At 39.3% G+C, this 14926-nt stretch overlaps 1 protein-coding gene across 10 annotated transcripts in view; it reads right to left on the bottom strand.

Moving 5' to 3' along the window:
* The window catches only part of ANKRD44 (ankyrin repeat domain 44), a 150183-nt gene extending 135276 nt beyond the window's left edge, over positions 1 to 14907 (bottom strand). For 9 of the 10 annotated variants that reach the window (XM_085584616.1, XM_085584610.1, XM_085584619.1 and 6 more), the window contains exon 1: positions 11336 to 12151. In XM_085584616.1, the coding sequence (XP_085440742.1) occupies positions 11336 to 11476 (141 nt within the window). In that variant the 5' untranslated portion in view covers positions 11477 to 12151. Of the gene's footprint in view, positions 1 to 11335; positions 12152 to 14047 lie in introns of those variants that run through there. The other variant, XM_085584607.1, reaches the window with a different exon arrangement.
* Positions 14908 to 14926: the final 19 nt, after the last annotated feature.

Genomic DNA, 14926 nt, shown 5'->3' with positions numbered 1-14926 from the left:
CCTGCTCTGCCTGCACTGTTGAGCAGAAGCAGGGGAAGAGTTCTGCTCTGTTTTTCACTCCAAAGTCAGGTCTGCTGCTGTATTTAAGCATGATGATCACTCACAGATGGAGGGTGCAATTGTTCCTAGACATATGTTTGGCTCCTGCCTCATGAAGGAAACTAAGTACACACAGTCAGCATATTCCTCAGCAGTGTTTGTTTGCCACTGCTGAGCATGGATGAAGGACAGAACAGATACCAGAAGACATATTTGCTCTCTCTAATAGTGCCAGATAGCTGGCATGCCTCTGGTCCCTACCTGTTGTCTATCCTCTACCAGCACCATGTGAACATCTTGCTGCACATTCTTCCCCCTTACAGATCAGTGGGAGTCAGATTAGAGTGATGTACAAGCATCATTAGGAGTGTCTGCTGTGGGGGAAACAAGCACAAACATACAGAGCTGTGTGAATTTGAAATGGAAGGGCAGACTGGCCACAGCAGGAGACTGGCATACAGAATACCAGAGGCAGTAACTAATCATTGCTGTTGCCATCTCCCCTCCTGCACTGCTCCAGCACGCAGGGTGACTGTGAGGTGGGAAGGAAGCAGTCATCTCAGACATTTCAAGCTGCCCTCTCCATGTCATTGCCCTCTCCAAGTCTTCTTCCTTCTGTGTTAGTATGATTCTTTTTCCACAAGGTGGAATTTATTCTATTTTTTTTTTTCCCAAGGGTCATTCTTTTATCCCATTAAGCTGTTTTTCTTCTCAGACCTACTTGTTTAATATTAACATGGGACAGGGGATGAGGTGGGGACAGTGTGAAATGAAACAAAGTGAATCAATCCACTGATAAGGGCAGAGAGGGGCAAAGAGGAGACCTTGGAAGCACCTCCAATTGTCCAGACCCAGGCCTCCTCTCATTTCAAATATTTCTTGATCATACTTCTGCAGCCATGTAGTTAATGCACAGCAAGGCTTAGACATATGATACAATAAGAAGCTGTGAATTTAAAGCTGGAATTATGATTATTACAGCCTTCTGCTGTGTTAATCAAAAAGGAATAAACACTCCCTCATACATTAAGGTGTCCTCATAGTTGGTCTGAGCTAGCACCTCTCTTGCAGATGTCCATGTAATTAGCACTAGGTATTGAAAACAGGGGAGGAATTAAGGCAGATGACAACTAGACAGGATAAACAGGGTCAGCTCCTTTCTGGTTATGGCAGTTTAGAAATGCATGTCTGCAAAAGAGAAAGATTGCACTAACAGTAGAAAGCATTAGCCTCACTTCAGTTCTTAAAGTAACACATTAGTGGCCTGCCTGTGAAAATGCATACCCATCTTTATTATTCCTGACAAGAGGCTCCAACAAAATTATCAGCAATTTATCACATAAACCAGTGTTCAATCAAGAAACCAGATAAGTCTACTGCCTTGTATCACATAAAAAGGGTCAGGGAGATCTGTGTTACTTTGCTGTTTGGAGTTTTTACTTTTATCTCTTGTTCTTCTTCCCTGGAAAACACCAAGTTATCTGATTCTACTTTAAGCGTTCCAACAGAAAAAAACCCAAAAACATAAAAAATAAAACCAACAAAAAAAACCACCCCAACACATTAGACATTTCACCACACTATGGAGCTCCAGGCTTGGCTGTGGAGTCTAAACTCCACCACAACAGACACTCTATACCAACTGATGCTGAAGTACTAGGAAAAAAAAAAAAAAAAAAAAAGAGGAAAAAGAAATTTGGGAAAAGGATAGGCAAAACCATATTATCAAAGAGGAAAATTCAGTATTCAAATTTTCTGTCCTCAGCCCTATTTCATTTATGGGTATATAAAACATCTTAAATTTTCTATGTCAATAATATTTTAGGGGAAACATGAAGAGAAATTTTTCAGTGAATTTTTTTTATTTTTAAGTATGCCTAACCTTTAAAAAATTCAGCAAGTAGTCTCCAGGGGGTGGAATTCCTGTGACATTGAAACATCCCCTGTACCCCTCCGAGTGAAACATCAGGTAATTGTCTATGTTGTATTCATCTAATTAGTCACACTCTCTAAAAAAGATATAATTTAGAGTTCAAATGGACACTACACCAATCTCTCTTTACAAACCTTTACTGTATAAACTATAGCAATTAGGTACTTATAATCCCTAGTTGTGAAATCTCTTTTTCACTTGCATCCTCAAAATTAAATTTATTGAACTGTTGCACTGATATAAAATATCAATATTTAATCTCAGTTGCATCAGGAAGTCATCATTATTTTAATATAGGAAAATTTCATATCCTTGGTCTTTTCATCTCACAGTACCTGCATAATCTTGATTTCTATCTAGTATTAGGGTAGTCAGTGGGACACCAATGGATGCATGCCAGCAGTGTTGAAATCCATCAGCTGAAACAGATTAATTCTGGAAAGAAACCACTGGGTCAGTTATCCACGGCTGCAGTCTTGAGAGTGACGAACACTGCACAAGCAAAATTTGGAATCCATATACATCCCTTCTCAATGTGCAGAGAGGAAGAAAGGCCTGTGCCTGATCAGGACTCCAACACCAGTTCTTAAGACCCAGGTAAGATTTGGGAATGTTTTGATAGCAAATTCCTTCCCCAAACTCAACTATATTTTTCACAGGGTTCAAAAGCAAGCAAAAGATTTAATTTTTCATGTCACACACAGAATGAAAAGCAATACCTGAAGTTGCATTTAATTACAAGGGGTGTGGAAGAATGCAGTGACCAATATGCAGTTGCCACCAAGGAGGGAGCAGCACTGTTTGTGGTAGTTTGTGTTTTTCTCTGAAGTTAGGGTTTAGCTCATAATCCAAAGGTTTTTCCCTTGCATTAGAGAAATTATGTGGCTCAGAGCTCTGTAGGGAGAACAGTGTGACAGAGGGTATCAGTAACGTTATTTTTGGAGGAATGCTGGAACTCTGGAATCAATTCAGATCTGCTGGATGCAAGCTAATGGAAACAAATCAGCCCAACAGCCTGTAGTCTACATTGCTTTATAGTTAGATATGCTTTGCACTACAGTTCCTTCCCTTACAACAAGGACTAGACTAGAACCTTGCAGAATGAAGGTCTGTGAAAGAAACCAATTTAAATATCTTAACACACTAAAATACAGATGAGAATTTATTATTTATTTCCAAGATATACTATTATATACTATACTAAAGGATATACTATTCTACTGGCTTACCTCAAGCTAATTGCATCCTTCCAAGCCATGCTAAAACTGATATACATCCAAATTCTTCCTAGAAGATAAATCAAACCCAACCACTATATACACTTCTGTAGCAGTACTTGGGAACAGGAGGAAACTAATATTCAAGGTCACAGGCCACAGCCTAGAAACTTGTCTGCAGAGGGTGATGTGGCTCAGCTCCGTGTGTGTACAAAAGGCAGAAAGCCAGCAAACAGCCAGCACACTCTGAAAATAAGCAGAACACCAAACTCTTTGGGGCATAGAACCAATGGGAGGGGCAGACTGGGAAAGAGTTTGTTTTGCATTCAGAAACAAACTATCTACACTCTCCTGCAAATTTAATACAAGATAATGTGCCATAGCTGATACACAGGGGTTTCTTGTTCTTCTATCAGAAAATATTTCTGCCAACTCCAAATTTCATCCTGCTGTTCATCAAATGAAGAAAATAATGTTTTTCTTGTAATCTTTCTAGTGCCTGGTCCAACTGCAGTTTGTACCCCAATACTTGGCCAACTGTATTAGCTGCTGCACAGGCTGAGGAGGACAAAGGTCTACCCCTAAGAGCACAAACCTTTGGAACATGAGGAATGAAAGAAATCCAGCAGCACAGTTAACTAAGTTTAGTTTTACTAAATTTTACCTTAAATACTTTGTAACTGTTATAGGGATTGGCATCACCCATTCTGAATTGGGTGATGGTGGTTCTTCAGATTATACATTTTAAGATGTTTTATTCCTCATACTCACTACTTCCTTGCTAAAAGCTAGGATTTGACTTTTCATGACGGTTTATACTGTAAGCCTGAGGGAGGAAAAAGTCCATTTTTCTTTCTGTGCTTAAGTTAAAGAAGGAAATAAGTAACATGAGCCATGAAAGTACTTTGATCCAGAACTAGAGAATGTAAATGCTTTACAGATGCCAAATAAGGATGTTTCCAAAGAAAAAGAAAACAAAGAATTCTCTACCCCAACTCCTCTTCATTTCCAAACAAGGTAATGGAAGAATTTTGTAAGGTTTAGATGGAAGCTCCATTTCTCCAAGAGATTGTTCTGTTTTTAATAATCACATACATTCATCAGAATAAACAACTGATTGTTTTGACAGGGGCTTATTGTGTTCCTGCGAGGGAAAAAAAAAATTCTTTAGCTCATGAGTGTCTCTTAAAGCCTTACAGCAACTGTAGAGAAATGGTAGAGAGGCAGGAATCCCTCCTTAACTGCAATGACATTGGTGACATTCTAATGACCTGCATGATAGCCATGCTGCCTGCACAATACATCCTGGGGAAGAGCCCAGCATGTACTGCCACTGGTGGAACCCTTGGAGAAATAGGAACATCCTGTGGTTGATCTGTTTTATTTCTACTGGATTTTTGGATAGCACATAATCTTGCTCTGACTTACAAACATCAGCATCAGTTCATCTTGCACGTTCTTTATGAAAACCTTGCCTCTGTGGGTAAAAACTGCTGAGAGTCTTCAATAAAAGAAAGATCCAACAGACTAAAATATTAAGCATATCCAACTAAACCCTACCTTGCCTCTAAGAAATGAGGAGTCCAACCTCTATTTATTGAAGTTGAAACAAGGTATCAGAGAGGAAATTCATGACTCCAAGATTGAGTACCTCTGCTGCAGTCTATTCAATCTCCTTTTAAATGGATTTGTCCCTCACTGTAGAAGACTTTTAGAGTTCACACTGTGAATATCTGCTCCGTGTTTCTAAAAAGACCCGTGAATTACTCTTTATGTATGCAGAGTACAATAGTTAAAGTTCTTCTGGCATTGTGTATTCTCATACATGTGTTTTGCACAGTATTTTGACTTAGCAATGGATGGAATAAATAATGTTCAGCACACACGTTTGGTCCCCAGATAAAAATCTATAGATGCAGCCCATACAGAAGGGCCCTGCACTTGCATAAAGCCTGAAGCACGTTTGTAAAATTCTGCATGAGTGCAGATGTCTTCCTTGATCCTCTTGCAAGATCAGAAGGTTGGTCAATGGCTGTCCTCCAGATAATGTCATTATTAACAACTCCAGACACAGCCACAGATACAGCTACAAGAATAAAGCAGGTCAGAAATGAGCTTCTAAGCTTATGGTACAGCTGCCTTACTCCTCTCTAATTCCCTAATTCCCAGCGCACAGTGAAAATGAAAAAGCACCTTGCTGGTAGAAAAACAGTGCCATAAAGCAGCCAGTGTTCAGATCTGGGAGATGAATTTTGGAGTTCAAAAATATCAAACCTATGTGTCTAGGGAATAGCAGGGTGAGAGTTCATTCTGTTCTTTCTCAAAGCAAACTATATGAGTGTGTCAGGATATAGCTTTTTTGATTTATACTTCACATTAAGAAAAAATTTATGTTTGTATACTAGTACTAATGATTTAATAATGCATTAACATCTTAACTCTGCTGTCCAGCCGCAGCAGAATTAGTGACTACTTAAAATAAATAATGTTACAAATCATACTGCTATCACACAGCACTTCCTGGCAAGTTTTGCAGCTCCTTTAGCACAGGAAATGTGTTTCAGTAGTGTACTTTAGTGATTCCATGACTTTTTCTGTTGACTATGCAGGAAACTAATTTTCCAAACAGCGTGTTACGAACTCAAACTCACTCACGTGGAAGAGGGGAGGAGAATCCAGTCAGAGAGGCAGGAAAAGCCATGTCTGTATTACTGGCATGCTCCCCACTAAACAGCAACATCTTGAACCAGTATGCCAAGTAGGGCAGACTGGTTTAATCACCATGGTCTGCAATTCAGCGAGAGACTCCTTCCTAAGTCCCCCGTGTCACACTCCTGATTTGCCAGGAGCTTAAGATAGCTGACAGCAGGCTGTACTCTTCCTTTCCAGCATCAGGACAGATGGCCTCAGCTCACTCCAGCAACTCAGTTTAGCTGCTATGAAAAAAGAAACACTAAGAAGCATTCTTATCTCAGCAATGAGACACAGCCAAGCCCTGGAATGGAAAGGGAACCTGCCTCCTGAAGGTCAGAAAGCATTGTTCTGTCACAGTGAATAGCACCAGCAGGGCTCTCAGAAGGCCTTCTACAAGCAGGGAAGAATTCACACCCTAAACATGCCTTGCAATAATTTATCCCAGATACAAATAAGTGGTTAAATTTTCAACAGCTACTGAACTGCATTTCTTAGTGTTCTTGAATGTGAAAGACAATAAAACGGATTAATCTACATCAATATCTCTAGAAAGAAGAGGAAGGGATTGCAAGCATGGCTGGCACAGCCTTCCTGACTGTGTACAGCCCAGGTGCTCGAGCCCAGGGAGCAGCATGGCCTCAAGTGACTCTCTCAAGGTTCACAGGGGTTTTACCAGCTCAGTCCTGGCTTGCAGATCTCCTGATCTCCTCAGAGGTCAGATCCTGACACTCATTCCTGCAGACCCTAAAACCGGCTCCTAGTCTACTGTTTCCAGAAGGAAAAAAATGCTTTCCTTCCACAGAAACATCCAAGTAGAAACTGGGGCTAAAGGGTCAACTTTCAATGATGCATCATAGAAAGAAACAGAAAACCACCCAAAGTATTGTATCCAGTGTGTACACAACATACAAGAAAACAGCAGATTTAATTAATCATTCACAAGCTAAGTAAATGTTTCCCCTCAGAACAAGGTAACAAGTGTCCTCTGATTTACTCAAAGACCCTCCTGACTCCCCTCAAGATGGTTTCCCAGAACTGGTACTGTGACAATTTCTGCAATGAAGACTCAACAAATACTCTGGCAGAGAAGGAAGTCCCAGTATCCATTACTGTGCTTTAATCTCTATGCACTGCTCCTGCTTTACACACACACTTGCCCAATTTTAAGCACATTAAGTCAAACTTTTGACAACACACAAGGGATACAAGACAGTTCCACATTTTAACTGTAAATTAAAAGAGCAAAACAAAACTATTTGCTTATTAAGACCTTGTTCTACGTAACACTGGGCCAAGACCTTAAATCTCCATCCTCAAGAAATATATTCTAGGGTAAAAAAAGAAAGCACTTGAGCTAAACATAGTGGTAGCTGGTACTTGATTAAGATAGCTGGAGTTTTATTTTGTCTTTAAGCCATATAAAATGGATACTGTAACAAGAAAATGATCCAATTAAAGAAGAAAACCGTATAAGTAGAATAGAACAAAATAAAAATTCAACAGATTAAATATGTTTAAAATAAATAGTTAATTGCTTATCAGCTAGGGTGTTAAGAGATGGACTGAGCAGGATTGAGGATTACTACTTTTACCAATGGGCTCACTTTCCTGAAATAGGGGAAAATAAATAAAAGCATTGCTTGTGTTTACAGAGATGATTTGCAATAGTAAAAGAAGTATTACAATCAGATGCATGTTACTTCCTATGGCAGGAAAAATGACAATCCCCAGCAGCAAAACTCCAGAGGCAGGTAACAGGGCAGCATCAAGAACTTGAAAGGAGGCAAGAACAGAGGCAAAACCTTTAACAGATGTCTGAGGAAGTTCTTTGATACCTGAACTCCACAGGAAGTCTCAAAACATCTCCCAGATGGCAGTATCTGTATCACACAGGCGTCCTGCAGTGGCAGCAAGGACCCAGACTGGAGGCCTCTGACAATGGAGAATTCTTTATAGGCCATGCTTGGAAAGTGATTAAAAATAACCCAATGAAAACAAAAGCAATGCAAGCAACTAGTGATACACACTAAAATGTAAACGTGGTGGTGGTTGGACTTTGTGCTTTGGTTTTGCCTTTATTTTTTCATCATACATAAAAAATGACTGTGGTACATGGCATTACACCAGCATGAAGGAAGTAGAGATGGCAGCTGACAAGCTGTCATGAACTGCAGACTTGCTTTTCTAACACAATAATCAAAGTATGAAAACATAGTAACTCCCAAGAAGTTTGTACTGCAGGCCTGTCTCCAGTGACTGAAATGTCCAAGAGCAGCTTCAACACAGAGAAGTATAGAAAGAAACTGTAATTGGCCAGAAGAGAAAAAGCAACCTTCATCCAGGAGCATAGATGTGGTTTTTTACTTGCACATGGGCATGTAAATGCATCTTAACACGGGAAGACAGAATATCTGGGAAGTCATTCTCCCATCTTCAGACAGTGACTCAGAGAGATCTTAAGATATATAAGCCACATGAATACTTATGCATTTATTAACTGTAACTTCTAGAAATAGTAAGCAGATGCTATGCATGACAGCATTTAGTAATAAAACATCTCTGTTTCTGTAAACTCTGCAGAACTGTCTCACCAAAATTTTACACACAACACAGCAAAATCAAAAAAACACAAGGTGGAAATGACTAGCAGGGAAGCACCTTGGACTAAGTTGGCTTGCTTAGCAAATCAAAAAGCCCACTTGCTTCTTCTGTAGAATACCAGAGTCAGCGAAATGATTGGAGAAGTAAAGCTGAGTTTCTTGAACAAATGTTGACCCATTGCTGTCCCAGGCCCATGATACTTTGTGTGGAGGTGGCAGAGAATTTCAAACATCATCCTGAAACACAGAATAACCTCAAGACAAGAAAAACACTTTTTGGAAACATATTACCTGATTAAGATAACCAGGCTTGGCATCAGCTAGTTTAAAAAATTATACTTTACCTTAGCACCAACAAATTATAGGATAGGAGGTGTATAACAATGTGTTATTTCACACAGACAGAATCACCCACATCAGCAGGCACCTCTAGCCTTAGTTTAGATACTAAGCAGGAAGCCCACTTTCTAAAAGGCAAAAGTTGCAAAGGAAGCTTCTCAGTGATCACCTGAGAGTCCTCCATGAGTCACATATGAATGACTCTCTTGCCACAGAAAAGCAGGTGACAAAGGGGCCGATGTTGCAGACCCAGCAAATGGAGACGTAGCTTTACACCTGTGTTCCAAAGCACTGCTCCAGCACCAGGCAAACAGGAACGGCAGTGATCCAGCCTCCGCCTGCAGGAGACTCCAGCTGCACTGGAGTTTGGAGCTCTAATGGCAATTACAACTTTGCTGCTGCTGCGTGGGTAGCAAAACAACCCTACAGCTTCTCACTAAGAAGTCATGTTCACCATCTTCAAGAGAAAAAACCCCAAGCTGATTTACAAAGTGTGCTGTCTCCAATTTTCTAAGCTTTAAATGAGGCCTGTACCTGAAAAAAACTGCACTTGTATTAAATGATGACTTGTCATTGCACTTTGTGAATGCTTTACACTAAGTTTAAGTTACCATGGTTACATTTTTCATTATAAATATAACACTAAACAGGAGGGAATAAGAAACAATTATGCCTTTGATTTTGCTTTTTTTTAAGAATATCAGGTGTTTGTGAGCTTTGTTAAGGTACTGACACAATCTGGAGAGGGACCTTTAAGCTACAGAAGGACTTTTTACAAAGGCATGGAGTGATAGGATAAGGGGGAATGGCTTTTAACTGAAAGAGGGCACCTAGGAAGGTGGTGAGACACTGGAACATGTTTCCCAGAGCAGGTGTGGATACCCCAACCCCTGGAAGTGTTCAACGCTGGATGGAGCTTTGAGGAAGCTGGCCTAGTGGAAGATGTCCCTTCCCATGGCAGGGGGACTAGATGATCTTTAAAGTCCCTTTCAACCCAAACCACTCTATGAGCCTATGAGTACCCTGTAACTGGTAATGGTATTACAGCAATATAAACATTAACATTTGTATACAGATGAAGGTTAAATATATATTGAAATGAGTAAAAAATTCACTCACTGAATATTATGTACATTCCAATCCTGTCAAAATTAACTGAGAACCTAAAGCTACAGAAAGCTCCAGCTCTATCTCAGCAGGGCTTTAAAGTCTAATCTATACATCATTGTCCTAATTACAGAAATACAAGATACATGTACAGAAACATCTCCAACCTAATGTAAAGAATAATTAAATAATTTTGTATATATTTAACTTACTTTTATTGAATGAGGAAACAGCTTTTTCTGAAGGTCATTTCTTTGGTCTTAAAAACTGAAACTCAAGCCACCTGGTTTTCATTTCCTGCCATATTCCTTCTGTCTCAGCTACATACTGTGCTAAAAACAAAGGCTCTATTCTTTAATTGTGAATATAAGACGCCCTTAACCTTCATTCTGTTGTTAGTGCCTTGGAATTTGAAAAAGTTGATATACAATATCCTCTTTTATGAGCTAAAATAATAAATGGCCAGTTGCATTCCTTTTATCAGCTGGGCTCAAGACCTGCAGATCCTTGGAGACTTAAGAATTCAACAGAGACAAAAATGTATGACTTTCAAAGCAAAATCACTATTTGAACACAGTTCTGTTCTACTGTTTTGGATGACAGGCAGGGATTGAAGGTCACTGTTTCTAAAGTTACCTAAGAAAAGTCTAGAAATAAGTCACCTCAGACCCTGTCACCCTATGGTGGTGAACAGCTGTCACATCTGGTCTCAATCAACAGCCAGGAACCACCAGCAAAGGGCAAGCCTATTCCAAGGCTTGCATCAGGGATGGTTTTAACAGAAACCACTGCTTCAGAGCAGCAGGACCAGTGAAAGATGGCATTCTTCAGCAAGAAACACAAGCCCTCAGAGGAAATGGGGCACAAGGGGAATGACTTGTACAGTGTATTGAAGAATTTTATTGGCCAGCTCAGTGTAGAAGATGGTTGCTAATAAAACAAAAAAACATTTGTCTATCAAGGTGACCAAAATGTCTTCTACCTCTGAAAGGAAAAAATTTTTCCAGTGAAGAAACAAATGTGTGTAGACTCTGAAGATGATTTTTAAGACAAACAAGCAAGCAAAATAATTTTCCATCAAGAAAGCAAGCTTTCATAAAACCCAAAAATCTAATTATGACCACTAGTAATTGACAGTCACACTAAGTAAGTCATAGTAATTGCTTTGAGATCCATCTGATACTATCTTGGGATAAAGAGATCAGGTCCATTAATTTAGTCCCTCCTCATTTATTCAGAATTCATAAAACATTTGCAGCTATTTAGCCTGCAAATAAAACAGCTTATTCATAACTTCCAGTGCATTTGGCCTGGGGCTCATGTTAAGAGTGAAGAAGCAGCACGCCCTACCCAGTGGTGTGCTGGATCCCTTAACCAGGTTGCTGGACAGCCTTTACCAGCCCTACCTTGATTTCCAGGGGTACAGCTGGGAAGGGAGTGCAGGGAGGGCTGCACTTCAAACCACACAGGTCAGAGGAACCCTGGAGGCCAGCGAGAGCAGAAATCTTTCCATTACTACTGGTGAGATTCAAGACAGCATATGGCATCACACTGATGCATACATTTATACTTTGGATCAGACTCTCACATTTACATCTTCCATTCTTATTAACCTGACAAAGAGCAAGATTTTACAGTTGGTTCACAGATGTACATTAAGTAACAGGCAATCATTCTACTTGCACATCAACACTTCCCACAGTTAGTGAAGAACCAAAAATTGAAAGCTGTTTCCCATCCCACCCCAGGCTATTAGTACTGAGGATATTCATTACAGCAGATTACACTGAGGGAAACTATGCTCCTTAGCTTGGAGAAAAATATGTAGAATTATCAGTGTGATGCAACACTGGCTGAAACTTGATTTCACAACAGTCATGGCACCAAAAGGTTTAAGTGGTCTTAAGTGACAAACTTGCAAAAAGTAACAGAATAGAAACTTGTGCCATGTAATCTCCGGGCATCACATGGCTGTAAAATTGATAAGGAAAACCCTCTGGTTTAGTTTGCCTGTGAAACCAGTAAACAGAATGTATGCCACAGTTGATAACAAACATTCCTAATGATTCCTAGCATTTATTGTTATGATCATTCTCTTTGATACAACCATACCAAGCTCCAAGCTCTTTTGTAACATGTCAGAAGCTACTTCACAATCAACCATTTTTTCAGAGACTAATTATTTCATTGACAAGAACAAAATGTTCTTTCGCAGTGAGTGATTCTCTACACATCCAGGAACTGCTGCAGTTGCAAGGACAACCAGGAGGACAGGAGGATTTCTCTTCAGTGCTCTCACTGCCACCACTGCTACTGTGCCAAGACATGCAAAGTGAGAGGAAGTCTGACACAGGGTAAGAGCGCAGCAAATGAGGTGAGAGATGCAGGTTAGAGAGATCCATGGATAAATGAGGTACAAGCAAAATGGGTACAACTGAATCAGAACAGTGGCAGTGAAGGATGTGTATGTGTGTGAAATTAGATCAGAGGACAGAGAAGTGTAAGCAATAAAATGCAACTAAAACCAAACATAAAATCGAGGAAACTTTAGATCCTTATTTCAGCTGCTCTCAGAAAGAAGCTTGGACAACCAAAAAAAATTCTCCCAAACTTTTAAGATTAGCATACCTTAAGGATAAATGCTAGCTTTGGCTAATTTTAGCTCTATCAGCTCAAGCTGATAGAGCTATAGCTCTAGGGCTCAAGGGCTATGGCATCCTTTGATAGAGAAGTTTAAGACTGTAAGGAAATATAGGTATATACAACCAATGCATCCTTTTTTCCGTTAAAAAGGACAAATGAAAAAGATCTGATGAAATCAGAACCCACATTAAGTTGTAAAATATAATAACCTAAACTAGGAAGAGCCCAAAGAAGTATGGCTTACATTCTCCTAATTTACTCCTCCTATCCAAATGCATGATTGTAATTAATTTTTAAAAATAGATTAAAATTAAAAAAAAAAAAACCTAGCCTTTTTTTTTTTTTAGGTGCCTCCATCTCCTTCTGCATACTGGATGAGCCTGTTTAGGATGACCAACTCTAAGAGAAACTTCTGTCCATAGATCTTCTTTTGCAATTCACTGATAAAGCCAGGAGCTCTTTGTAAATCCAGAAAGGGGGTTAGAGGACAACTGGAAAGTTGTCCTTTAAATAAAAACTAATTAAGGAAGTTGAGGGATTGTCTGGACATGCAGATTTTATGCTCATTACTTGTATTTATCAAATATCACATTAATTCTGTGACTAGGTTAACTGCTCAGTTGCCAAGCCATGGTATGTCTCCCATTTCATGAACAAGTAGCAAAACAAATGTTTTGTTCACTTAGCCTGTTTTTCTGCATTAATGGCACAATTAGTTATCATTAAAGGAATTTGAACAGTAGTGATCCAAATTAATTAAAACTCCTTGGTCTTTGCTGTCCAGAATAAGAAGTCTGCAGGTGAATACCAGCCACCACCTCAGAGTAAAACTTTCCCATTTATTAATGACTTTAGTCTGTACTGGAAAAGAAACATGTTTGTCTACATGGACAGATGTCCTATCTAGGTAGTCATTTATTTTCCCCAAATTTCCTCCTCAATCTTTCTGTGCTGAATAAAACTCAATGTAGCTGTTAAACAACAAAAGCAAAATCCTTTACAAGCTGCTGTAGGCTCCCAGAAAATCCCATCAGTCTATGATCCAGAGATGGCCTCTTCAGGTAAGAGCTCCACAGATCCACAAAGTCTCAAGAAGGATAAAAATGCTTCCTGATGACTCTGCATATCAAGAATTGCACTTAACTACTACCACTTCAAACCTGATTTCATACCAGATACTTGGGATAGCAAAACACCCAAACATCAACATCATGTTTTTATGTACAATTCTGTTTCATCAGACAACTCTCCTTCCCTTTTCTGCCTTTCTGAGGAAACAAGGGAAACATTGCATCTTCTCAAAATATTTATGAAAGTATTTCTGAGATTTAAAAAGTGATGAGCTTCAAAAATACAAAATTGGTAACAATTTGAAGTTGCTCCCCTCCAATTCGAGAAAATGTTTACAATTTCACTTATTTCTAATAATGAATTTGCTGAAGCATATCTAGAAGTCAGGAGTCATCCATTCCTACCTGTTTCAGCTCTTTTTTGGTTCATCTCTCAAAACTCAGTGCTTTTCTCAGCCTTTCTCCCTCCTACTGGCACTTGCTTGGTTCTGTCTTGCAGAACGTCTGAGGCAAAGAAGATGGCAGGCTATCTGTAATACAAACAGTACTATTCAGTGACAAAGTGCTAGAAATAGACTAAAATGCACCTTACTCTCAGAGGAAACAGTTCAGCAATAAAGACTTCAAGAAGTTGCAGCTTTTACTTAAGTTTTAAAGTACAACTCACTGTGGAAAAAAGCCATTTTCCCCCTAAGTAGTAGTAGTACCTTTATTAACAAAAGGGCCCCAAGTTGCTTTTGTGCCATCCCAAACCCCTAACAAAAAATAAGACCTGAAAGGTAGGGTGAAATTTTCATATATGGTGAACAGTTAAAGACTCTCATATTTATGTAAAACAGCAGAGAAGTCAGATAGCACCACTGCACTGCTCTTGGTAAGATGGAAATGAATCACTTAAGTCAAGAACTCACAGACCAAGGTGTCTGACAGCCAGCTACTGCCTCCTGCTACCTTTCAAACATTGTATAATGTACACTACCATTAAAATAATTTATCCTTGGGTTTTAGGTAGTTTGCTGATAGCAAAACCTTTTTCTTTATAGTACACCCACAAAAGGCAAAAAGCAAATGAGGAAATAGAATGCTTTTCTTAGAAACTGCTTCAACTAAAGTGCTGCGGACTTAACTTTCCTAGCTCTTTAATGGAATTATAGCACAGCCTATAAATATCTGACTTTTTAAACACAACATGATCAATATGCATAATTTTCATAACTGATTTTACAAATGCAACTTCCATTAAAACTGCTAACGTCTGAAAATTTAACAAGCCATGTCCACCAT

The sequence above is a fragment of the Lonchura striata genome, chromosome 7 (genome assembly GCF_050655825.1).
Source record: "Lonchura striata isolate lonStrDom1 chromosome 7, ASM5065582v1, whole genome shotgun sequence".
NCBI classification, from domain to species: Eukaryota; Metazoa; Chordata; class Aves; order Passeriformes; family Estrildidae; genus Lonchura; species Lonchura striata.
This window is presented reverse-complemented; position numbering and strand designations above follow the sequence as displayed.